The sequence below is a fragment of the Lissotriton vulgaris genome, chromosome 5 (genome assembly GCF_964263255.1).
Source record: "Lissotriton vulgaris chromosome 5, aLisVul1.2, whole genome shotgun sequence".
In the NCBI taxonomy this organism is placed as follows: domain Eukaryota; kingdom Metazoa; phylum Chordata; class Amphibia; order Caudata; family Salamandridae; genus Lissotriton; species Lissotriton vulgaris.
The window spans coordinates 1,072,894,989-1,072,921,427 of NC_141693.1; the positions used below are offsets into that span (position 1 = coordinate 1,072,894,989).

Here is a 26,439-nt window from a genome sequence, read left to right on the forward strand (position 1 = left end):
CTTACAGATACGTCAGTATTTCTGACGCATCTGTAAGCGCAAAAGTGACGCATTGCTGGAGTGTGTCACAAAAGTGACGCAACTCGAGCAATGCGTCCTTTCACATGGGGAAAGCCCCATGTGAAAGGGCTTGCGTCAGTCTTACGCCTGCTGTGAGGCAGGTGCAAGATTTTGAGGCAACAGCATTCTAAAAGTGACGCAGTGAAATCTCATGAATTTCACTGCGTCACTATTACGAGGCTTTTCGCGGGGGAACGCCCCCTCTGCATACATTATACCTGACGCAGGTATAATGTGGCGCAGGGGTTTAAAAAGTGACGCATCTACCTAGATGCGTCACTTTTTAAATATGGGGCAACAAGGCGCATTTTGTACGCCGCTGGTGCGTCACAAAAAGTGACGCACCGGCGGCGCAAAACTGACGCAAGGCCTCATAAATAAGGGCCTGGGTGTCATCTTTGATGACAGACGCAACTTCTATCATCAAACTAATAAAGTCGTCTCTCAGGTTCATCTAACACTAAAATTAATCCAGAAGGTAAAAGCATACATTCCCCCAGCTGAGGTAAAAATGTTGGTGACAACTTTAGCATTGGCCAAACTGGACTATAGAAACGCCCTTTACTTGGGCCTTCTTAAACAGCACATGCTCAAATTGCAGCGGGTTTAAAACGCTGCGGCAAGGATGTTGCTGAATATTCCTAAGTTCCAGTCTGTGTGCCAAGATCTAAAAAAATTACACTGGCTCCCTGTGAAAAAGCGATCTGAATACAAAGCCTCGTGTCTAGCGTTGAAGTCTTTACAGGGATTAGGACCTGCATACCTTAAACAACACCTTCTATGGTACCAGCCAAGCAGAATGCTTCGCTCTGCCCAGAATAAACGTCTCCAGATTCACAAATTTAGGAAAGTTTGTTGGGGAGGAAGCAGTTTTCTCCTCAACACCGTAAAATTGTGGAACTCACTTCCTTTAGCCATACAAAACAGTACAACATTACTCTCCTTTAGAAACGCATTAAAAACCTGGCTGTTTCCAAACGAAATCCTACCTACTACTTATTTCTGGCAGATTCTTCCGCTGCAGTGCCAGACGCCCTTGGGCATTCGAGCGCTACATAAATTTTAAATTCATTCATTCATTCAACTTCCACCACCCATGGAGAATACAACGCTCCGCCTCCCTTTCACTTGCCCATAGTCCCCGCATCTATCGAAGCAGAAGTGGAGGTTGCCCCTTCTCCCACATCGCAGCAAAGACATGGAACAGCCTCCCCAAGAACCTTACCTCACTTACGGAATTCTGAATGCAACCAAGATATGGCTGTTCGGATAAGCCTCCGGGGCCTGCAAGCGCCTGGATCCCCTATGAGGTGATTACCCGTGCTTTATAAATCCTGATTGATGATTGATGGTTGATGAGGTGTGTGGTCTCTTCTAAGACTAAGAAGTGGAAATGCACACTGTTTATTATAATATTAACCTGAAAAGGCAAATAATGAACAGTACTGTCTAAAATTATCAATGGAATGTGACAGGATCAGATTGCATTTCAGAACTTTTAGCGACACCGACTACATTGTTATAGTATTTAGCAAGAGGACAATATAGGGTTGCACTTCCCTCACTACTTACATAGCTGTGGGTGATTAGAGGGTTTTCATTAATTTTAATATTGGTGAAGACGGTTTGATTTGTTCGCTTGTAAATTACACATCCATGTTTTTTTTGCATAGGTGTGTAGATGTCTGTGAAGCTATTTACAGTCCCACAATCTTGCTGCCTGCTGGTTAGAAGACTGCAGCAGCAAGTATGGAGTTAGTTTGGGATGCATCTTTGTGTGAGCACTATTTGTTGTGGCCTAGCAATCCAGACTTCTCTCCATTTGTTGGTATGCAATCTGCACTCTTTGAGCCTGTGGAGTGCAACCACTGCTTATTTTACAGATGACACATTGGTATGTTGGTGCTATGAAGCTATTCTGCAGCCTGCGACATGCTAGACCACAGATCCCTGTTATTATAATGGGAGGTATAAGAGATCCTGCCTTTGATTTGTTTTATTTCCTGCTTGATTATCACTGGCAAACTGAGAACATGTGTCTCTCCATCAAAATTAGATGTGAGTTTCTACACTACTCTCTTCTAAATGTCTGTCACTTTAATATATATATTTCTGTTCATTGCTATTCTTTGTCATATTATGTAGCTTTTATTACACCCAATGTTAAGTGCTGAAGCACTTGCCTTTGTGGGTGTCACACTACACAATGTTTAGTGGAGTGTGGTTGGAAGGGTGTTGTCTTTGTTTTGATTCCTATATGGGAATTGTTTACATGTTGTGCATGTTGATCACAAAGGTGAGGTAAGGTTTCATGTTTTGAGACACATATCTTAATAGTGTCAAGGATTAAGAAGAGTGCAAGATTAGTGTGCAGTTTATTGTTTTCAGTAATCTGGCAGCTTTAATCATCTTGGCTGGTTCTTTTATTGTATTTCCCATGATTTGAGTTGACTAGGGTAGTTACCTTATAGGGTTGTACATTCTGAGATTTTTGTTTATGTTCCTGGGTAGACCTGCACTGGGGGGAGAGGTGGTCAGGAGACCTGCACGGATTGATTTAGATACAATCAGCCCTTTTATGATTGTCCTTATGAGTTGCCAAGAAGCAGTCATTGTGTGAAGTTTGTTAGGACCTATGGTAGTGGACTAAATTATAGTCTTCCAGTGGCTAGCAGTATGTGGGAGATTTTTTCAGGGTACTCCATGTCTTTTAAGTTGAATATGGGTGCCCTGTGCTTCATACTATGCTGCTAACACTCAAATTGGGGTATGCCCAGATGTGGGGTCTGTGCTCACTACACAACCAGATTCAAGCTATCCTGGCAGATGAGGGGTGAAACCCCAAAACAGGTCCTAGGATGCTTGTTTCTAGTCCGGGAAGGACCTGGCCTGGCAGTTCGGGCTGGACTGTTCCCATGGGTTACAGGGTCAAGACTGATTTGCATATGGCTGGCTCCAGACTGGAATGGCATGACATTTAAAACTTTTTGCTAAGCCTTAAAATCCCCTTTTATTACACATAAGTCACCCCTAAGGTAGGCACTAGTAGCCCATGGGGTAGGGTGCCATGTAAGTAGATGGTAGGGCATGTACTGTTAATTTTGATTGTCCTGGCAGTGACAAACAGCTAAATTAGTTTTTCACTACTGTGAGGCCCACTTCTCTCATAGGCTAATATTGGGAATTCCTTAATCCACTTTTAAGCTGTAATTTCTGATAAGAAAGTAAGAGCTGCATCATGTTAATATCTTTGGAATGGAATTGATAAATCCATTGTAATGGTAAAATTGGATTTAACATTACTATTTTATAAATGCCACTTATATAAAGTGGGCATTTATCTGCTCTTACTGTTCTGTGTGCTTGCAGCCTGTCTCCAATACATGTCTGTGGGGTTGGGTGTTATAGCTTCACTTTTTGCATTCCCTCTATACAGCCACAAACACAGGAAGGGTAGATGTGGCAGAAAACTCATCTACCTTCATCTGCATTTTCATAGCTCTCCCCTAGTAGAATAGGCAAAGCCCTGTTTCCCACACAAAGGGCAAATTACCCCCTACTGCTAGTCTGGAGCCAGGACTGGAAAGAAAGGGCCTGTGTGCATTTCAAATACCCATCCTTGAAGTCGCTCCCACTTCAAAGGCACAACTGGGTATATGTACTGCAGCGTTGACCCTACCAAAACATTACACTACTAAACCTGTGAATAACTTTCTCAGCCGTAAAGGCTGTTATGCTACAAGGATTTCCATTTTGCTTTACTGCGGTTCTGGAAGAACTGTTTTTCTGCTTTGCTGTGCTGGCCTGCTACCTGCTGATCTCTGTCCTGCTGAGGATAAGAACTGGACCAATCTCACTTGAACCCAGAGTGAATGCAAGGGCTTGCTGGCATGCCGCCTGTTCTAAAGTCTCAGGGTAATCAAGGAAATGCCTTCAACCCTGCAACAGAATCTGGACTCTACCTTCTGTGCATCCTGCCCTACCAAGTGGTGAGAAACCAGTCCAGTTCAGGGCAGTTGACTTTTGATGTACAGAACCATCACAATCGGCAATGTGATAACTGTGCGCCATTTGAAATCAACGCATTGTCCTTTAATGCCGATGCATGAGCTGATCTACGACATCTCTCTGACCAACTGCGGGGTTCCATGATGATGGACAGTGCAGCTTAATGACGCCACATAGCCTGCATCGTAAAGGGGTTCTTCGATAAAGCTTTCATCACCTGCACAAATTGAACGCAACGCATTGGGTCTTCAAAGCTTCTTCTATCCAATGTACGTTTTCAGTGGGACCTGCATGAGTCCTGTTGCTGGCCTGCCCTCCATCATGGTTCGGCTGAACTTTGGGTTCACCCTGGTCCAGCGCAACCTCAAGTAACCCCAAAGTGCTATTTGCTTCTAAGTTCGACATTTGGATTTCATCTTTAAAAATTCTATAACTCCAGTTCTCCTTATTGGATTTTTGTCATTTTGGTCTTGTTTTACTCCTAAAAATGTAATCTATATTTCTAACTGTGTATGGAGTATTCTTGTGGTGTTTCATTGTATTAGTGTGTGTGTGTGTGATTGTGTGTGTGTGTTGCACAAATAGTTTACACATTACCTCTGTAGATAAGCCTGACTGCTCTGTGCAAAGCTACCAGAGGGTGAGCACATGTTATCTCTTAGTATTTACCTAGCTTACCCTGACTAGAGTGGTGGCTCCTACTTGGACAGGTTGCATAACTCTTCCAACTAGAAACCCAAGTTCTAACAATAAGGACCTAACAGAAGCACCTCCATTTCTTTGGACCATTTAAGTTAAGACTGCTCTAGCTCATGCTTTACTTAATCCAGTCATTTTGTCACTCAAATACATTAGTACATGACTCATTGCTAAATGTACTTATTATCATTGTATCATTAGTATCTGAAACACATTTCCTTTGCATATTTTAAGGAGAGACTGTATTAAATTATAGAAAAGTAGAGGTGATACCAAGGACCCCATAGGACACCAGCTTTATGAAAATTCCCCAATTTATTGTAATGCATTGTTTCTTGATAACCTCAAAAGACTGGAACCCCTTTAAAGCTTAAGCTGTAACCAATAGAACCAACTTTCGATGCTGCAGCAGCTCATACTCCTTGGTTTCAAAAGTTACAAACATATCAAGCAAGATAGAAAGGTTGAGCTATTGATTACCTATTGTGGATCGTGGTCATCTAGCAAAGATTGTCTATTTTGGATTACTCTCATCTGGCTATGAAACCATTTCTATCCCATGTCAGAGATCAGAAGAGAGCACCATTTTTGTACTATGCTGTGTTTCCATTAACGAGCTGTGTGTGATTGTGAGGATGTGTTTACTTCACTATGGTTAGTATAGATTTGCTCTTTAGCTAAAAAAAATTCTTGTTCGTTAATGTGAAATGTATTAATTAATATTTATGTAACATTTCAAAAAAGAGTACATGAGTACCTTACATAACAGTGAGCTAAGGGCAGGAGAAACATTAAGACGGGGGAATGGGAAAAAGATCACCACATTTAGGAACTTGGAGATCTTGTCCCACAATGCGAACATTTTATTATACTCAAAGTTAGCCAGTGGTGGGTGGTTAGGCTAGAAAGGTTGAATTTAAGCATGGGCGGAAAATCCGTTCCGCTCGCGAATTTTGCGGATTTTCGGTAAATTCGCAATCCGCGAATGCTCGCGAATTTACCGAAAATCCGCAAATTCGCACGCAGCGGATTTTTTTTTCTTGGTGATACAATTTTGCGGCGTGCGGTGTAAGTTCGCAATTGCGAACATGTAGGTGCGGCGGGCAGCAACAATCTCGCACTCGCGAAATTACAAAAATTGCAATTCTGCACAAGAAATCCACTAGCAAGGAGCATAGACCTTCTGAAAATGATGATTTTTATCAGAATAACTCCTCAGATTGACATTTGACTGCACTTTTTTGGATTTGAGGCCTTTTGACTTTCTTTGGATCACTTTTGGATTAGAAATCAACTTTCACAAGTAAACTTGTTTGGGGCATTACAGTTGCTGTAATGCTGTTCTTCAGAAAAACGAGTTTTGCAAAAGTGAAAGCATTCAGCAGGTTCAAAAGTTCAAACTCATCATTAGTAACAATTCCCTGTAGTGCTTCCTGACTGGGGCCCCTCCAGAGTTCTGTTGCTAGTTGCAACAATTGTATGACCCTGCTCTGACCCTCACAGCAGGCTCATAAAATAGCTACAAGTAGGCCACAAAGGTCCTGGAAAAAATAATTGCACCGCAACAGAAAGCAAATTACAGATAAGGAAGCAGGTGCCAGACTGGAATTTTAAAACAGTGACACATTAATAAATCAACCCCAAATTAATTCATGTCAGTTGAAGCAGGGCAGGTGTGCTTGCTTTTTCCCCCCATAATCTACAGTGATGATGAACCAGAGGGTGGCATTGATGTACCAGAGGGTGGCATGGGTGAAACAGAGGGTGGCAGGGGTGAAACAGAGGGTGCTGGGAACCTGTGATGATGAACCAGACGTAGAAACAACATAATCGCGACCGTTGCGAGCCGACATGTAAGTTTGCAATTGCGAAATTGTACAAAACCCTCGCGAACTGGCAAAAATCCTTGCGAACACAAAAAAAAATCAGCAAATTCGCTAGAATTCGCGGATTTTGCGGATTGCGAGTTCGCAAATTCGCAAAATTCGCGAACGCCAGATTCGCAAAATTCGCTCATGCTTAGTTGAATTGTTACAAGGACGTTTTTTTTTGGGTAAGGGTTAGCAATGAGTCAGGAAGTATTTACACAGATGGGTTTTGAGTTGTCTCTAAAAGGAAGAAAAGGTGTAATCTTTCTAAGATTGACCAGCAAAGAGTTTCATGCAGTAGTCTCTACTTCTGAGAAGGATTGCTTCCCTGCTAGTGACAACATAAATATAGGGATATCTAGGTACAGAGAGTTCTTGTTTCTCTGGCCTCTAAAGCCTCCTGAGATAGTGAAAGGTCAGCTACGGAAGATGGAATGTCATTGTGCGTGGCTTGTAAGTGAGGATACATAGACTGAAGTAAATCCTTACTTAAAGAGGAAACCGTTGGAGGTTATAGGCACTAGGAGTAAAGCAGTCAAGTGTTCTTTTATTTGTGTCCCAGTCTGACTGCTGAATGAAGGACCACCTTGATTGGGGAGAGGTGTGACTGTGGAACTCCGGCAAGTACTGTATTCTCAAAGTCTAATCTAGAGATGACAAGTTGCATGCACTGATAATTTGAGTAATTTAGAAGGGATAGTATGCTGCATTTTTTTCTAAATATTGAAATTCACAGCTTTCACTATCTTAATATTCTTTGGAATAAAAGAGAGATTGTGGTCATGTGGTCCAGTGAAATTGTTTATGTTTAGAAGGCTCGGGAGGGTTGGATCAAGCTTTTTTGCAGATGAGGAGAGAAGGTATTGTTTTTCTTTTCCAGGTTTAGAAGGAAGAAGCCTTTCATCCAGAATTGGAGTCTGCACAGACAGATTCCTAGGGTGTCGATATGGTGAATGATTGATGTCTTTAGATGCGGTTGAGTATTGTCAGATTAATTGAGGTTCTACATCCATGTCAGTCAATAAGCCACGTAAATATTTGGGAGGTGACCCAAGAAATGATCCCTGAGGATCCAACAAAATGTACCCGCAGATGGTGTTCTGAGAGAAATGAAAATAACTATTTAAGGACTTTTACTCTGACACCAATCATTGTTCCATAGGAAATATCAGACAACTCTGATTGATTGTGTAAAATGCAACTGACAAGTCACTGAGGACTAACAAGGATGTATCACCAATGTCCAGTATGCGATAGATATTGTCAATAATTATTAAGATAGCTACTTCAATGGTGTGACCTACTCTGAATCTTGGTTGATGATTTGAAAAATCATTGATTCAGGTTTATGAAAGAACTGAGATGTTCTGCTGTAATTCTCTCAATACCCAATCCCAGAAATGGAAGGTGCCCTTCTGGATGCACATTTGCTATGTTGAGTAGATGACTAGTCTTGAGCAAAGGGGGAAACATTCCTGACTTAAGGAGGCAATGATCAAGTAGTGCTGGGAATTGCCATCTTGAAAGTAAATGGTAGGTGTTGGGTTATTATTGTTGGCTTCCAGGCCATTTCGGGAGATAATTGAGAAGGAATCTCATTTCTCAGACTTTTTCAGAGGTATGATGTGTGTGGGTGAGTTCAGGTAAAAATTGATTCCTATCAAAAGATTCCATCCATTAAATGTGTGTCAGACACTGTTAAACATGACAACCTTAGGGTGGTGTTCCCCAAACCTTTCTGCTAGTTTTCCACCACTTCTTGCTGTAATACTTCTGTTTGCCTTAGGATTTCGAGTCCTTTACTACTGCTTACCAGTGCCAAAGTGCAAGTGCAACTCCCCTAACCATGATTTGTTGACTTAACTACAATTGGAATATGTAATTTATCTGTCTGTTCCCAGTAGAAGGTACTACATGTGCCCAGGGCATGTAACTTAAATGCTGCTAGCGGGGGCCTGCAGCACTGACTGTACCACTCATATAAGAAGATCTCAAACATTTGTCAGGCCTGTCACTGCAGAGTTTGTGTACGCAGTTTACACTGCCATGTTGACTTGCATTTAAAACTCCTTGCCAAGACTTTATCTCCCCTTATATTGCATATAATTCACCCATAAAGTAGGCCCAAGGAAGCCAATAAGGGAGTGTTCTGTGTGAGTAAAAGATAGGATGTGTACCTTTTCATTTTACATGCCCTGGTAGTGAAAAACACCTAAATTCATTTTTCTGTACTGTGAGGCCTACCAATCTCAGAGGTTAACATTGGGACTTCCTTATTAAACGTATAAACTGTAATTCCTGATTAAGAAGGAGCAACTCTGCATTGTTTAATAGCATTGGATGATAATGATAAATCCTGTTTTCTTGCAAAGTTGGATTTAACATTACTATTTTAGAAATGCCACTTTTGATAGGTAGTTGGGCAACCCAATTGGGCTTGGGTAGTAGAATTAGAAAGGTAAAGCTACCTACAAGGAATTTATTGAAAACTAAAAATAATTATAAAGATTCTGAATATATCTTTATGACGTAATATCTAATAACACTCAAAAGAACAAATCAAAGTTATATCAAACCAATTAGTAAATTAATTCCAATGACCGGGTGATGAATTGTTGAAAAATATATTTTAAATATTGTTACATTAACAAAACAATGACATTGAACAAAGAATCCAAATGTATAGGGGTATAGAATAACACAGCGTAACTAACAAAGACAACAGTGAACATATAAATTAAATGCAGAAAAGTATCTTGATTGTCAATGTGTATATTACCGGAAATTCCATTGTATCTGTGGGACAAATGCTGTGGGTAATAACAATTCATTTTCTTTATGCAAAGCAAGATGTTAAGCAAACCAATTCATTTGTTCTCTCCTGATACTGGAGACACCCCTTATGTGAACACCAGTTAGTTTTCAACTTACCCTCTGTTGATCAAGGGGTCAAGATTCTACAAAAGAATTACATTTGTCCTGAAGATGGTCTCAATGATTTGTTACAACGAAGACTGAAACGTCGATGACTAATCCATTCTTGTCTTTAGTGACTCTTAAAATGTATTTATCTCTTAGTATTGGATCCTATGTATAAGTCATACTCAAAGTTCCACTGTTTGGAGATGGATATACATATTGACAATTAAGATACTTTTCTGCTTTTAATGTATATGCTCTCTGTTGTCAATGCTACTTTTTCTTTGTATCCTGCTCAAAAGGGACTTATAAAGCACTTCCTCTCTCCAGAAAAAAACCCAAAAGGCAACTCTCAACCTTAATAAGAATGGCAATGCCCTTATCACCCATCCTGACACTCCTCTTGGTTCTATCCCTCGGAAGACTTTCTACACACTAACCAACACATAGAGCAGGTTTGCTACTCCAATTCGTGTGTGAAGCACCTCACAGTGCAATAAACCAGTGCATGGTCACCACTGGGGTGTGACGTCCTCCCCAACACAAATGCCCCCACTTGCAGGGGTGAGGCACAGTACCCTCCACCCAAGCCTGATGAAAAGCTCAACCTTACTTCATCAGGGCAGTGCACCCATCATATAAAGCAACATCTCTGACTGTCCACTGCTCAAATACCCCACAACCATGTATAACATGCTAGGAGATGCCCAGAGGTGGAGCCTGCCACAAACTTTAACACCCCACAACTAATGATGCAAACCGTGAAACTGCATCAGAGGCTCTGCCTCTTTCCATTGGCCCACCACAGTCCCAGCTTGTGGCTGTTCACCTTCGCCTTGATTATATCAATGAAGCAGCAACTTATCCACTAGATATTCATGTCACATTACTTTATTTTCATTAAGAATTGTCAACTATTTGTGAATATATGTGCTTGATTGAGTACCCTTATAGCATCGAGCATTCTGCTTTAGTTAATTAAGCTGAAGGACATAAGTGCTTTCTCCTTGCTGGTTTGTACTAATTTTGAGCTCATCACTTTCTTATGTATCTTTCTCTTTTTTAATTTTCTAGTGGTATTTTCATGTTGCCTAGTTATGCATATAGACACAGCCAAGTATGCTGTTTAATTGTATGCATTCATACACATGGAAACCTTGCTGAAAGTAACATGAGATCCCTGGTGATGTGTTTTGGTTGGAAGTGATGGCTGCATGCCAGGGATGGCATATTTATATTCCAGTAGCACATTTGTAATTGTCTTTTTTGTTCCCATGTACCCTTTTTAGATAATGCTCCTCAGTGACCCAGAGATTGAGAGCAGCATCTTGATCAGCTCAGACGAGGGGGCCACCTATCAAAAGTACCGGCTGAATTTCTACATCCAGAGCCTGCTCTTCCACCCCAAGCAGGAGGACTGGATTTTAGCCTACAGCCTCGATCAAAAGGTGAGCCATTCGCTTCACGTTTTATTGGTGTCTGGGATCTGACTTGACTTAAGCTCTGCTTCTCGCTGTTCAAATATGTACCTCAGTAATGTCGGCCTGTGGTGTATATCTGTAGTGTGAAACAGGTGTGTTGTTTCAGCTTCTGTTCCCCCGGGAAGGGCCTGAGTGACTTTCCAGGTTTTAAAAGAAATCGCTGTTGATGTGGTTTACTAGGAAAGGAAATAAAATCAAAATGGAAATCCATCCTTTGATCGACATAGACAACTGTCAAAGAGATGTAAAGCTTACATCTTTGATGGAATCGTAAAACGACTGGCGAGAGGAGGCCTAAAAGGCCTTTTGATCTGGGGCTGTTTCCATCTGCGGCAGCTGAAAGCTGCACGAATGGTTCCTGCATTCGCAAGCCAGGGCGGCCGACTAGTCCCCGCGCGCGCGGGCACGGCATGAAAGTTTTATGTGTCGTGTGGAACATGTTGCGCGGAGTAGGCACGGTTGCAAGAGTCGAGCAGCTGTGATGTGGCGTGATGTATCTACTTCCATTTTGGCTTAAGGGCAAAGTTTTGCTCAACAGAAGACGTTAGAATTATGGCACCTGGGGCTGATAGATTTTCTAATCAGAAAGCAGATTTGGGAAAAGACTGCTGCACCAGGCACTCTTTCTTGTTGACAACTTTGCATAAAGCAGCCGCGTGACTGAGTGTTCTGGTCTCTCATAAAATGCATCTCTTGTAGCGCCGCCGCCACACAGCTCTTTTAAATCAATGACTGCGAAGCGGAGCAAAATGTTGCAGCGACATTTGCGAAGATATAATAAACATTGTTTTTTTTTTATCTTTTGAGATTACGGAGGTGTTTTACATCATAGAATATTGGGAGATCTTAGGTTACATAAAAGTTTGAGATGAGAGTGGCATAGATTTTATTAGGCAGAGATGGAGACAAGCGGGGATGTAGGAAATAAAATACAGCCGAGGCAGTGATTTTCACCAACGCATATCGTTTTCTTAAAGCCCTCATAAATGTATTTTCCATCTGATCATGAGCAGATAAAATTTATATGTGGGCTGCAAAACTTAACAACTTGTTTCATTTTCTGCTTCTCTTGCCAGTAGAAAATGTATGCCCTAGAATGTGTGTAAACTAAGCCACAACCCATGTGTTAACGAAAGGTGAGGATGCTCTAATTGAAATACAAGGGTGCCAATGTCAGGAATTTATCTGAACAGTTTTGATTTAAAGGAACAGTCCATTAAAAGAGGGCCTCCCACCTTAGAGACAGGAGCGTTAACCCTTTCACTGCCAGGCCATTTCCCCTCTCTTCCCACGCCTTTTTTTTGGGCTATTCAGGGTAGTTCACGCTTAGGCCCCTGTAACATTTTGTCCACATAAAGTATCCATGCCAAATTTGTGTCCTTTTTTTCAACATTCTGAAGATTGTAAAGGTACCCAGGGTTTGTGGATTCCCCTAGAGGGTACCAAGAAATGAGTCAAAATCGAGCTAAAATGGGAAAAAGTACTGCAGAAGAAAGAATCTGTTTAGCCTTCATCTTCCCAGCTTTCAGGAACAGGCAGACTTTTGTTTGAAAAACAAGATTTTCGACACAGTTTTGGCATTTTACTGAGACATATCCTATTTTTTTTATATTTTGTGCTTTAATCCTCCTTCCAGTTAGTGGTAGAAATAGGTGTGAAACCAATAATGGATCCTGGAAAGCTATACATTTCTGAAAAGTAGGCACTATACTGGATTCAGCAAGGGGTCATTTACTATAGAGAGTAACAGTTGAAATTATAAAATTTTGAAATTGATTTGAAAAATAACTGCCATTTGGGCCTACATTTTCTCCTTTAATGTATTCTAACTATGACAGATGTTTGAAAGTAATATACCGTTATGTCCGCCGGACACTTATGGTTGCGGAAATATATTAGGCTTCTAGGTTCACCAAGAACCTGAATTACCCAGATCCAGTAACTGAGCTGCACCTTGCAATATTTTTCATTGTATTCCGGTTAGACAGCAATTCATTTGGTAAAATATAAAGAATGAAAAATAATTATCAAGAAAAAATATTTATTTTCACAATTGTAACAAGATATGGAGTTTAGAAGCAATGGTTATTTGCACATTTCTGAATTTTTTTGTACCCATACTTACATGTGAATTAGAGGACCTTTTTCAAAATTACTTATTTTTTACACACTGTCTCACATTTGCAAGGCAGAAATGCATAGAAAGACAATAGGTAATAACACTTGTTCTACTGTTCTGTGCTCCCCCATGTTTCCCAATAAAAATAGTACATCACTTGTGTGGGTCGACCTAGTGCCTGTGACAGGAAACTGCCCAAAAAGCATTGTGGACACGCAATGTGGACACATCACATTTTTCCACTGAAAGCTGACCTTTATTTTGCAACTAGCCTAGCTGTGGATTTTGCGCCCTAGCTCAGCCAGCACCCAGGTAAACCTAGCAAACGTGTATATTTTTAAAAACTAAACATCCACAGGATTCCAGGATGAGGTGAGCCGAGTGGCTCTCACCATGTTCTGTCACCCAGAGTTCCTTGCAAAACTTAAACCTTGTCACACAAACACATTTTCCTCACATTTCTGTAATAGAAAGTCCTGGAATCTGTGGGGAGCCCCAAACTTCCACCCCCCCAGTATTCCCCTACGTCTCCCTATACAAATGGAACCTCACTTGTGTGGGTAGGCCTAGTCCCCATGACAGGATATGGCCCAAAGCGTATTGTGGAGACTTAAAAATTATGGATCACAAAGAGGCCTGGTTTTGCGAGGGAGTCACCTAAGTTTTTGGTCCCGGGTTCAGCGGCCAATTAGGCAAGCCTACTAAACTCAAACATTTCTGAAAACTAGACACCCGGGGGAATCCAGGAAGATGTGGCTAGCATGGATCCCTATCAAATGCTAGCAGTGTGGGCCATCCAATTTCGCACTAGTATATATTTTTAATCAATGTATTGATCCCCAATGCTCTAGTTTTCATGACCCCACTGCTTTGAAGTCACCAATAACACAAACATATAATCGCTAATGCCTTGGCTGTGGCGTGAATTCCGCCGCGTGCTAGACATTCCATTCTTGGGGGTGGTTCCGACAGGCCCCAATCGTCGTGTGCACACACCCAAAGGGACTCATGACGGCCGGGGGCCGTCATGAGCATGGAAGGGGTTAAACATGAAAAGGAGCATATTATTTCAATATGTATTATTTAATTGTAGGTACAATGCAATACGTTTTCTTACCCAAAAACCCCTGCAAACCTCAAATTTTGCTAAAAGAAATCGCAATTTCCTCACATTTCTGTGTGGGAAAGTTGTGGAATCACCGGGCTCACACAAATTTCCCACCACCCAGAAGTACCCAGATCTCCTGATAAAAAAGGCACCTGTGTGGTTGGGCCAAGTACCTGCTACAGGAAATGGCCCAAAACATATTTTGGAGACATCAAAATTATCTATGACAAATCGACCTGGCTATGTAAGGGGGGCAACTGCGTTTTTGGTCCTGGGCTCAGCGGCCATCTAGTGAAACCTACCAAACCCAGACATTTCTGAAAACTAGACACCCATCAGAGTCCAAGGATGTGTGGCTTGCATGGATTCCCTAATGTTTTCCTACCCAGAATCCCATGAAAACAAAACAAATTGCATACAAGGCAACACAATACACATTGTGCACAATTACAAGAACCATTTCACACATATTCAAATAGAATCTAAATAGGCTGCTGTTATTACAGCATTTCCAAAAAAACACATTCATGCAGGTCATTGATATTCATTTGGAGTAGAGTATGAAAAATATGTTTCCTTACCAAACACGTGGAACTACACAACCTACAACTCTATCAGTGCCGAAACTGCAAGCACAAGTTACACCAAAGTAAAACAAAAGGTTTGCACTAAAATAAAAAGTAAAAAAAAAACATTACAATCACAAAGGATGACAAAACAAGCAGACCATTAGCTGAACTACATTTCACATTCAAACTTTACCTGGTGGTCTGGCGGCTTCTGCCCCCCTTGGGGCCACATGGGCCTAAAAATACAGGGCCAGTCTGCCCTCAGTGGGAGCAGAAACAGCCAAAATATTCACCCCAAAAATGGGAAGAACTCTTGCCCAATGGGTAACTCCCCAAAACAATTTGCGCTACATAAAACATAAAATCCCTGGTGGTCTAGTGGCTTTGGTAGCTTTTGGTAGATGGGCCTAAAAATATATGGCTGATCTGCTCTCAAGGGGAGCAGAAATTACCAAAACATTCACCCCCAAAAGGGGAGCGACCCTTTCCTAAGGAGCCACTCCCCACAATATTTTGCTCAATGTACAGTAAATCCCTGGTGGTCTAGTGGCTTCTATCCCCCTTGAGGGCAGATGGCCTAAAAATATGAGGCCGGTATGCTGCCAAGTGGGGTAGAAATGGCCAATACATTCACCCCCCAAAAAAGGGATCAACCCTTGCACAAGGGATCACTCCCCATAATTATTATACACAATAAATCCCTGACATCTAGTGGGTCTCGACCCCCGGGGGCTAGATCGGCTGAATAAACGGTCAAATGTTTTATAGTGCATCCTTTACTTATGATAATGGCCTTACTCCTACGTTCCATTGCCTCCAATAGACCCCTCCTAAAATAAAAGTGCCCCCTGTAGGAGAGTAGGATCTGCTTACTATGGTTACCCCCACTTTTTGCTGGTGTTTCACTGTTTCTCGGCTTTAGTCTGGCTGGAGCCCTGCTATTCAGGACCTAGCCTAGCTGCTTCCTCTCTAAAATGATTGCATGTACTTTAGGTACACTCCAGATTGGTTACTAGGTTACCTGTGTGAGTCCCTAGTATATGGTACCTTAGGTACTAAGTACATAGGTACCCGAGAGGCCTACCAGGGGCTGAAGCATGTATTTGGGAAGCCTTCCAAAATGGCACCACAGGTTTGCTACTGCAGCCTGGGTAAGGTACCTATATCTACCTTTAATCACTGACACATATAAACCTATCAGTCACTCCCATGGCAGGCTTTATCAATTCTGAAAGCAGAGTGCTTGTTTTTGTGTGTAAGGGTGCCCAGGCATGAGCTGGGCCCCTCTGCAGCGTTTGGAGCCTATTCTCTGAGGCTGTTCTGTGATGCAGCCAGACCATATACTCTTAACATATATCCTGGATCTTCGACATTCTACATGACTAGAAGACGGAAGAATCTCCCTAGGGGTCAAGGAGTGACTCCCATGTTCAAACAGGTACCAAGAAGCATCTTGCCGGTCTGCATTTCCGAGGCTCCCACCGGACTCCGAAGTATTTGCGACTCAGGACATGGACTTCCAGACTTCTCAGAGGCCGACATGAGATCCCAGCAAAGCTGAGAGCCGCAGCACTCACGAGTGATGTGAGACCGGAACTCCTGGACACCGTTTATCCAAACGTGCCCTGGCTCCCTACCAAGAGATGAGTCCCTCAGACCTTGCTGGTCTTCACTGAAGCCAACCTTTGCTTTCTGTGTGGGTTGTTGGGCCCTAGCGGAAACCGACACCGCAGCACTCGACATCCTTTGTGGGACAGCTCGATTCCAGCTTCTGGTTGTCTTCGACGCCTCCTAGTCCTCGTGGCTGAAGACTCAATCTTCACCTTCTTCACCTGAAATCACCTGACATCATTGGGCATCTACTCATCGCCTTTCTGGTCACTGGCAAGTGGCCCAGACTCTGCCCCTCTGCTTTCAGGTTCTTCGTATCTCTGATCTACCCTTGGATCCACCTGGACACTTTCCACTTGGATGCCAGCAGCATTTTGCAGCAGCTCTCCATAGAAATCGACGACGAAACCCGACACAAAAAGACACCTATGCACCCGGCTTCCCGACCTCCTAGATGCCTGGAAATTCATTGCCAACTTCTCAAGTACTCCTAAACCAGTTAAACCTCTCCGTTCAACCTCCATGCCATCAAGTGCAACTTCCTTAATGATCCCAGAGTAGAGGCAGAAAGAATAGAGGAGATAGGAATGCTGTAAGAGTCCATTCCTGACCGCTCCTCCACAACTCTAGGAGAGGGAACCAATTCGACAGGGGCCACAGTGGAGCAACAAAATCACCTGACCACTCTCTTTCCTGACTCTCACGAGAAATGGCCTGATCTACTGAAATGGTGGAAAAGCATACACCAGACAAGTCAGCCTGTCCATTGCCTAGGTCTGAGGACACCTTCCTCTTGAAGAAAATTGCTGCACCTTGGCATTCTCTGGAGAAGCAAACATGTTCAACTCAGGATGCCACCTCAGAACAATCATATAGATCAGACAAGTATGCAGGTAGAAATTTGTGGAGGATGGAATTTCCCTGATTATTAGATTTGCCCTTACATTCTCCTCCTCACAAATGTAAAGAGCAAGAGACAGGTCAGCCTGAAAATGAACCATACCCAACAAAACAGTAATTAATTCCTTCCAATTCGATGACCTCAGAGAGTTGTGTAGAGTACAGAACCCCATGGGCTTGTTCTGACCACAGCCAAGCCCCTCACTCTGATAGGCTGTTATCCGTGGCCACCACCACTGGGGGTGAGAGGGAGATACCTTTCTCAAGATGATTCCACTCCTGTCACCACAACAGATCCCGTCAGACCTGTGCCAATATCTGGACATGGACCTCACAATCAAACGCCCTTGGAGACCAAAGAGAGAGAATCCACCTGACCACTTTGTGCAAGTGAAACCTGGCCCAATGAACCATGAATATAGTCTTCGTCAAATAACCCTGTAACTGCAACCAATCCACCATTTTCGAGCTTCTTGAGCCACCAAACACAGAATCTGAGCCTGCAAGCTGACCAACCTCCTTTCTAAAAGAGTCACTAGATCACTGTGAGTCAGAAAACAATGTCCCAATAAACTCCATGTCCTGGGAAGGAATTGTAAAAAATAATCTGTGCTACTGATGGACCTGCAAAACCCTTTCTATATGAACCAACATTTGAGACTCTTTTGGGGACTGAACCAAACCATTGTCTATATAGGGATGAATGAAAAACCCCTATGCCTGAGGAATAGACATCAGAGGAACCTGAACCTTTGTAAATACTCTTGGTAACGACTTGAGCTCAAAGGGAAGAATGCAAAATTGGAAAAGATCACCCCCTATTACAAAACGCAGAAACCTCTGAAAGGTAACTGCGATAGGGATGTGCAGATATGCTGAGGCCCAAAAGTCTCCTGGATTTACCAGAGGAACAATTGTCTGTTTTGTTAATATTAGAAAATGTACATATCTTATCCATGAGTTGACCCATTTCAGATCCAGGAATGACCAAAATGCCCCAAACGCCTTCCAAGCCAAAAACAGGATGGACTTGGCCCCTTTGCTCTGCAAGAGGTACTCTGCAGATGGCCACTTTCGATATCAAGTCCCTGATTCCACTTAGAAGATACACCCTCTTTTACTTGGCCACCAGAGTCAAAAGGACACCAGTATCTGGGGGAGCATGCTCAATTGCATAGCCATTGATCACAACATCTAGGACCCATTGATCTGATACATCCTTCTGTCATATTAAATGAAAATGTCGGATCCTGCCCCCCAGTGGCAGAGTCCCAAGAAGACCATGATAGTCAGGAGCCCTTCTGTGTGGCCCCCTTCTGAGCCAGCAGTTTACGCTTAGGAGAAAAGCAAGGCTGAAACCTTCTCCTTCTGACAGTGACAAGCCTCATGTTTCAGAGATGACTTAGAGGACTTATTGCACCTCTTCCCAATCAAAGAACCACGCTTCAAGGGCAAAGCATGTTTCCTTGCCTTCGAGGTCAAGACAGTCAACTGTTCCCCAAAGAGTGCTGACTCTCAAATTGAATATTCATCAAGGAGGCCTTCTCTCCTCGAACTGCCTACCACTGTCTCATCCATAGAGGGCTTCTGGTTGCAATTAAAGCCCCCGTGGACATGGTTTACAAGTGTATAATGTCTGAAGAAATGTCTGCAAGAACCTACCCTGCTGTTCCATCACTGCCAACAGATCAGAACACTCTGAACCTTCCTGAATTTCTACAGCCAGTTTATCAAATTCCTGCACCAGGGATGGTCGAGCAAAGACTAACTTTTAAAGCCAAATTCTCAGCTGCACACACCCTCTTAATACCAGAATCCACCTTCCTATCCGTGGCATCAGTAAGAGCACAGTCCCCAGGATCAATAGCAGTCCTAACAATCAGGGTAGCTAGAACAGAGTAATTAAACAAGTATTAGCCTTTAGGGGACCAGTTTACCACACTACCAGAAGTGTTTTTGATAGTTGCGATTTAACAAGTGTTGCCCACCTCTGATGACCAGCTACCAATTAGCCATTACTAAAATATTTTAGATCACAATCTAGAAAACACTACAGAGTACTCATACAAAAATGTGTACATAGAACACAGAACACAGAAAGGAAATTGAACGAATAGATCCATTGGCTGTTTTTGAGACTCTTTAATCAATGTCTTCTTCACTTAGAGTCTACCTGTATTTAGTGAAGAAGACAGACTCTGGGAATGCACCACAATTCTAAATATATTTCTAGCTAAATGAATTATTTAAAGGATAATGAGCCACACTACTAAAAACAGATTTGCATGTACAATGCTAAAATATGGTGCTAACTGGGAGAAAATATCACAAGCCTGAAATGTTATCTTGTCAGTGAATGGGATAAAATAGTGTTTCTTTCGCAAGTACTAACTCCACCTGTGCAAATAATAAAAGGAACTACAAACCTTTACAAACTTGGTTTATTTGGCTTCAAAACAATAGGTTAGCAAAACCACACATTCAGGTTACTTCGGGAGAAGCATTGTTAATGTATTTAGTAATAAACTGAAATGGAACAAGCTAGTGCTTCAGGACCTGGCCAAAATAGGATGTGAGGCACCAACAACACTCTCACTAGTGCCTAGTGTTGCCAGGCATGCCGGCAGAAAAGTAATTAAAACATAGGTTGGCACCCGTGCCCACAATGGGCCCCCTCCCTACCAATAATCAGAAAATCAAGAGAGCATCAGGGCTCCAGGTCCTCTCTCTGTCCAGGTGGGGCCCAGGCCAAGAGGAAGGATGTGAGGCTCCAACATAAACAAATTACAGATGGATCCATCTCATCTCCCTAAGTGTCACACAGTCAGTTGACTGGTGCGCAGACAGACATTTTGCATTATCCTCAGGCTGAGATGGCACAATAATCCCACATACACAAGGCATAGCAGACAGCTGTCAGAAGTGACCCACCTGTTTTAAGTTACCACTCAGAAATAAACCAAGGAGACCAGAAAGGCAGCTGCACTCACCAAGCGCATGAAATGGTGCGTCATGTACCCGCAGCATAAAGGATTTCTGACCTTAGTTGCAGTGAGTTCTGTAAGATGACCGAATGCAGGCATCTGGCTCCAAAAGGAATTTGTCAATATTAACACACATACTTGAGTGGCTGCACTGCACACTGTCTCACCTACTTCAACTTGCAGCAACTCTGCGAGGCAGGCTCATGCCGCAAGACACCGCAGCAATTCGGGTTTGCCGCAGACCGCCTCCTCATTGAGCCCTCTAATGTCCAGTGACAGTCCTGGCCACTGTAGTGTTCAGTCCAGTCTCCAGTCCTTCAGCAATTAAATTGCCCGCGGCAGTGGTGGTCATTGATTTTAATTACTGCAGCTGACAGCTAAGTTATGGCGGCCAGTGAAAGCAGGTAGTGCTGTAAGCACCATGATGTGCCACAAATGAGTAGCAAGCCTCCCACAAACTCCGGCAGCATGATGTCATGTCTCCACAGCACCTAAGATGTACCACACAACCTGAATGGGCTGTCATGTCTCGGAAGTAACCATTGGGCATTTTTGTGGCGTGACATCATCCTGAGAGCTGTGACGCAGGCGGCAGCAGTAATCATTCTCCGTCTGAGTTCAGATACATTGTAGAAGCTTGTCAAAAGCAGCTGCTACTAGCCAGACAAGCTCCAAGCCCTTGGGAGCAGTGAGCGCAAGCCACAGTGTGCTGCCAGCTATCACTCCAATTTAGTTTAGCAGTGTTAGGCAGCGATAACAGCTTAGTGACAGCTGAGGGACAATGCCTATAATTGCATTAGTCTAACGCCTGATGCATGGTACTTGGCAGGAATGGCTGAAGCCCATTCTGACTAACTTTTATAGGATAGCCCATGCAAAGTACGGAGGGCAGTTTTAGGTAACACTTAACTTAATTTCGTTTCCAGTAGTGGAATGACAAAGTAGGAGGACTCTCAGCATTTTGCTGAAAATAGTCACCTATCTGAACCAAAGAGTAAGAGGCTGATTACATGTGCGCATGTGGTGGTGGTCAGACTTCCACCAGCCCAACACAACACAACACCATCTATACGGTCAGGATCTAGGATCTCAACAGTGCAGAGGAGGCAAAGGCAGTCCTGAATGGCAGTGGTTTTGATGCAGGCGCTGCCGTTAGGATTACACCTTCCCTTTTCAGCAACCTTTTCATGGCAGAAATGGAAGGAAGGGCACCCCAACAGGGCCCCCGGGTGAATTTGCCCAGGGGGATAGTCCATGCACTGTCGGGCGTGCAGTGTGTGCCATGCACAACATGGTGCATGACACACACTGCACAGACTTGCAGAAGGCGCTGCACCACAGCAGCATTTGCTGCGACCCTTCTCAATGGCTGAGCCATCCCGCCATGATGGGACTGCCAACTACGGACCACTGGCTAAGCGGTCTGCTTAGAGTGCGGTCCACTTGGAATACAGCAGTCTAAGCACTGCAGGCTTTGAGGTGTTCTCACGACCGTGGCATTGGCGATCCTTCGGATGGGCCATCAATGTTGAAATAAGGCCCTAAGTCTTAAATTCGGTCCATGCCATCAAGTACAACTATGGTTAAAGATGGCTGTGATGTTACATTTATAACAATCTGTAACTACTTTTTAAAAGTCTGTTTTTGCTACATGTCTGAAGAACTTCTAAAATACTATTCAAAGTGTAGTTTCTCAAAGAAGAAGGGAGAATTAGAGACATTGACAGATAAAGCAGAGTGGCAAAAAAAATAAAAGAAAAGCGATGAAAACTTTAAAAGAAGACTTTTTGATGTCACAAAATGAAGCTCCCTGTAGCAGTCCCAGTACTTTTCAGATTGTATTGAAATGAATAATGAACTTTAAAAGAACACTAATGGGCAAAATGTCTAAAGAAATCCTGCTGATTTGAATACATTTTGGAGTGATTATTTTTAAGTGCTGTAAAGATGCCCTTTAGTCAGTGTGCTCCAGCATCATGTGATTTGAGACATTTGAACAATTCATTTACCTGTAAAGAGAAAGGTCCAATTATCTCTTTCTTAGTAAGGAGTGGATAAAATGTATTTATACTGAATAGATCTCATTTTTATGAAACCTCTAAAACTCATATGAAATACTTTTGGGTGGATGTCCTTTGAAATTGTAGAAATGATATGCCGTCATGAACAAATTTCATGTGAGATACCTGCTCAAAATGCTTTGCATACAGCTTCTAAAGTCACGTGGTGAACGTTGCTAGTGCAGTTCATACAATACACATCCAATTTTTCAGTTACAGCAAGGCATTTTTGTTGGAGAAGCCAATCATTTTACAAAAAAGTAGCAAGAAAGCAAAACATTTACAAACATATACAAACTGCATCAAATGTTGATCAAGCCAGCTCTTGGTCATTTCACGTATCTCTGGAAGTGATATGTTGACTGTGTTGCAGTGTAAGCATTGAAAAATATTATTATTTTGTTCTTACTGTCCTTTCTACTCCAATTGTAATGGATATTTTATGATCAGTAACTGCAGTAACTCCATTCACCTCAGAGGCAATGTTCATGTGACAAATCTTTCTCTCCCGATAGAAGGGGTGTAAGTTACGGCAGCAAAACACCTCATTAGCTCACCAATGAGGAACATTATTTAGCAGTAAACTCACAACTCTGAGGACACTTTTGGATAGACCACTCTGAAAATCATACTGTTGTAATTAAGAATGGCAATGGGAAGACCCAACCTCCTGAAGAAGTTAAGTCCAGTTAGAATTACACAGACGCAAAGTTCTGCAACATCAACACAAAGCAAAAGATGTAATGCCTAATGACAGAACTCGCTGTCCTACTCTCATCAACACAATACATCTTCAGTAAATGACACAGTTTATGTGGAAGACCAACAGGGCTCAATGATAGGCTCAGACAGCTATTAGAATAATTTGGTCATTGTATTAAAGATGCAAAATTCATGGCAATAAGTGCTCTTTTAAGCATTTCAGTTAAGAATACCACAGCTTGTATAAAAGGGCTAAGCATTTAGCAGGCTGTATCAGGTGGTTATTATCAGAATCAGTATTGCAGAGTTACAGAGTACCATCACCATAAAGGCAGAAAGGATAGTTTGTTGCCTAACAGCTCAAATGCTATGAAGAAAGGGAAAGGGGCACAAATTTAAACTCCATTATGGGAGAGTCCATTAGCATAGAACAAGGAAATAAAAGAAATAAAAAAATGGAAATGGTCCGGCAAAGACAGTTTCAGTCCATAAGCTACTGACTGTAGCTTCAACAAGGTAGTCCCAAAAATAAGAAAAAATTCTCAAAAATCGATCAGCGTAGCATCCTCGGGGAGAAGAAGTATGGCATTGCTCCTCTTTTAGGGTTTCAGCTTTTATAATGTTTCTACAATTTCCATTGATGTGGCACCACACCACCATCGGAAGACCATTTTATGTTCAGATTCACACACTGTCACCTAAGATACTTGCAACAGTGAGATGATTTCCCATGCTGGTCATGAGAAACGAAAGATGTTGTAATCCACATATACCTAACATCAGTGTGAAGAGATACAAAGTAACAATCTCTAACAGATAGCTGAAGTCCTGTTCCCACAGGAATATTTCACAGTGAACAAGAATGTCAAAATTGGTACATGTACAGGACAAATAAAGCAATATTTCCCAGGCTCTAAATGTGTTATTGCCTTAAGTCAGGGGAAAGGTCAGTCTTAGAGAAAATGCATTTTTTTTAAAAGCCTGTAAGTTAGCATCACATGTTTCCATGAATTGAGCCCGAAAACAACATCAAGTATGATGTAAGTTAAATCAATTCAAATAGAGGATATATATAGAACCTTCACCACACATTATTGCATGAAAATGGCTAACTTTAGAAATGCCCTACTACCACAATTTTCTCAACATTCTTATAAGTGTATCATTTTCTAAATTCACATCACAAAATGTGTTTTCTACTTTTCATAAACTTTATTATCTCTAGTATAATTATGCAAAGTTTCAAGCTTGTACTTAGTTTCTACACGCTTTTGCACTGACTTTTCTAAATGGTGCATTCTTAACAGAAAGCATTAAAACAATACACAACTTCTTTAACATCACAGCATATATCAATATATGTGTATAAGAAGCATATGCATAATACATTTATTTGTGCAACTTTGTTTATATGTATTAGTATTACTATATATGTATGTTTTCTTAATCTTATGTTTTAAAGCACGATTTTACAGTGCTTCTACTGTACTTGTTTCAGTTTCACATGTCACTGTATCTAACGTGTGCAAAGTGCACTTTCAGCTTTTCACCACTTCAGTCAGTAAATTTATTGTGTATCATGATTTTTAAACTTGTGCTGCATCAACTGTTTTCATAATCTTACCCAATACTTGTAACTTTACATGCAGTTCTTAAAGGTATCACAAAATGTTCACAAACTCCAAATGTTCTAGGAATTTGGATGTTCTCCACGCATGGGAAGCAGCTTTGACTGGGTGAGGTTAACAATTATTTCTTTTTTTACAAAAGCATAGCTGCGATCCTTTTAGAGGTGTTTGGCAAATTAAGTTTGTACTGAAGAATAAACAGATAGAAATTGTCTTTTTTTACAACCTTTACTATAGAAAACAGGACATGAGGAAAGAGAATTATCAAAGTGTCAGTCATTAGTAGAATAATATTTTGCCCCAATTTTCTTCCAAAGATATTCTTTCTGTAAAAAGATTGTCATTTCGTGATCTTTTTTTACAGAACAGCTTGTTTTGACAATGCTCATTATATCGCATTTTCGGCATTTCAGTGCCCCATAAACAAAGATTCTAAATATTACTCAAATGCAGTACTGCTAAATGTATCATCTAGGATGAGCCACTGACTAGGCCTTCAAATTGTGCAAGCATTTGGCAAGCAGGTAGCAAATATTTGGGAGCAGCCAGGATTTAACAATTTCTGCCTTTTTGCCATCATATCTATTTCTGCATGCAGAACTGCGAATACCGCAGTGGTGGTGGAGATATCACTGGTGATGTTGCTAGTCGTAGTGGTGATGATAGCAGTGGTAGTGATGTGGTAGTAGTGGTGATTATGTTGATAGTGTTGGTTCTGATGGTGATTGTGGTAGCATCAGTGATGGTTGTGGTGGTGAAGATTGACATAGTGGTGATGATGATGGTAGCAGTGCTGGTGTTTGTGGTGCTGATGGTGAGGATGGTGGTGGTAGTGGTGATGGCAGTACGGTAAGTAGAGGTAGTATCTGTAGTACTAGTGATAATAATAGTTTGATATTAATATTTTCTTGAGGCAGAAGTGCCCCCTTATGATTAAATAAGCGACCTACTCAGAAGAACATTTATCTTAGAGATGTTACACTATCTGTGAAAAAGTATTTTCATGTTTACAGTTTTATTTTCCCAGTTGATACTCCTACATGAGGAACACAATTTTCTTTGATGTATGCTGTGTCTATAGGTATTCTAAGTCTAAAGTGCAAGAAGAAGTACCAGAGGGGGGTGAACATTTGTTGAATATGCTCCTTATAGTAAGAAAATGGATTTACTTTGGAAAGTAAAAAATAGACATTTTTTTGGGAAGTTTAACTGGAATAAATTGTTAACTCAATTTTGTTTAAATTAAGTAAATGATGTTTGAACATACACTAAAAGAAGATTGCTTTTGAGGTTGTTACTTAGCATTACATAATATAAATTAAACATATATGAAAAGAAAATTATTGCAATCCAATTGCGTTATGTACATGAGTGCATGGTGCCATTACAGGTGCTGTACTTAAATCATTGTTGTGTGGCATGAAAAATAGCTATGCTGTTGGGGTGGAAAATCACTGCACTGAGGAGCATCATTGAAACATCATTGAGAGGCATGGATAGTTAGAGGAACTATTAACGGGTATTAGGGCTTGTTGATGGATAGCCTATCAAGTTGTCAAGAACCAAGAGTTTGCTTTGTGTAGGAAAGTGAATTATTAGCAGGTGGGACTATTCACCTTCACTGCTAATAATACCACAATCACTAAAAAGGTCCAGTCAAGCCTCAATATATGAATTATTGCTCAACACTTGTTAGCTTGTTCACCAAAACAGTAAATAAGTA

The 26,439-nt window shown here is 41.7% G+C and overlaps 1 protein-coding gene across 1 annotated transcript in view; it reads left to right on the forward strand.

Moving 5' to 3' along the window:
* SORCS3 (sortilin related VPS10 domain containing receptor 3) overlaps window positions 1-26,439 on the forward strand; it is a 1,546,015-nt gene that overhangs the window by 239,737 nt on the left and 1,279,839 nt on the right. The window contains exon 7 of the mRNA XM_086919577.1: window positions 10,844-11,002. Within this exon, the coding sequence (XP_086775703.1) occupies window positions 10,844-11,002 (159 nt within the window). The remainder of the gene's footprint in view (window positions 1-10,843; window positions 11,003-26,439) is intronic.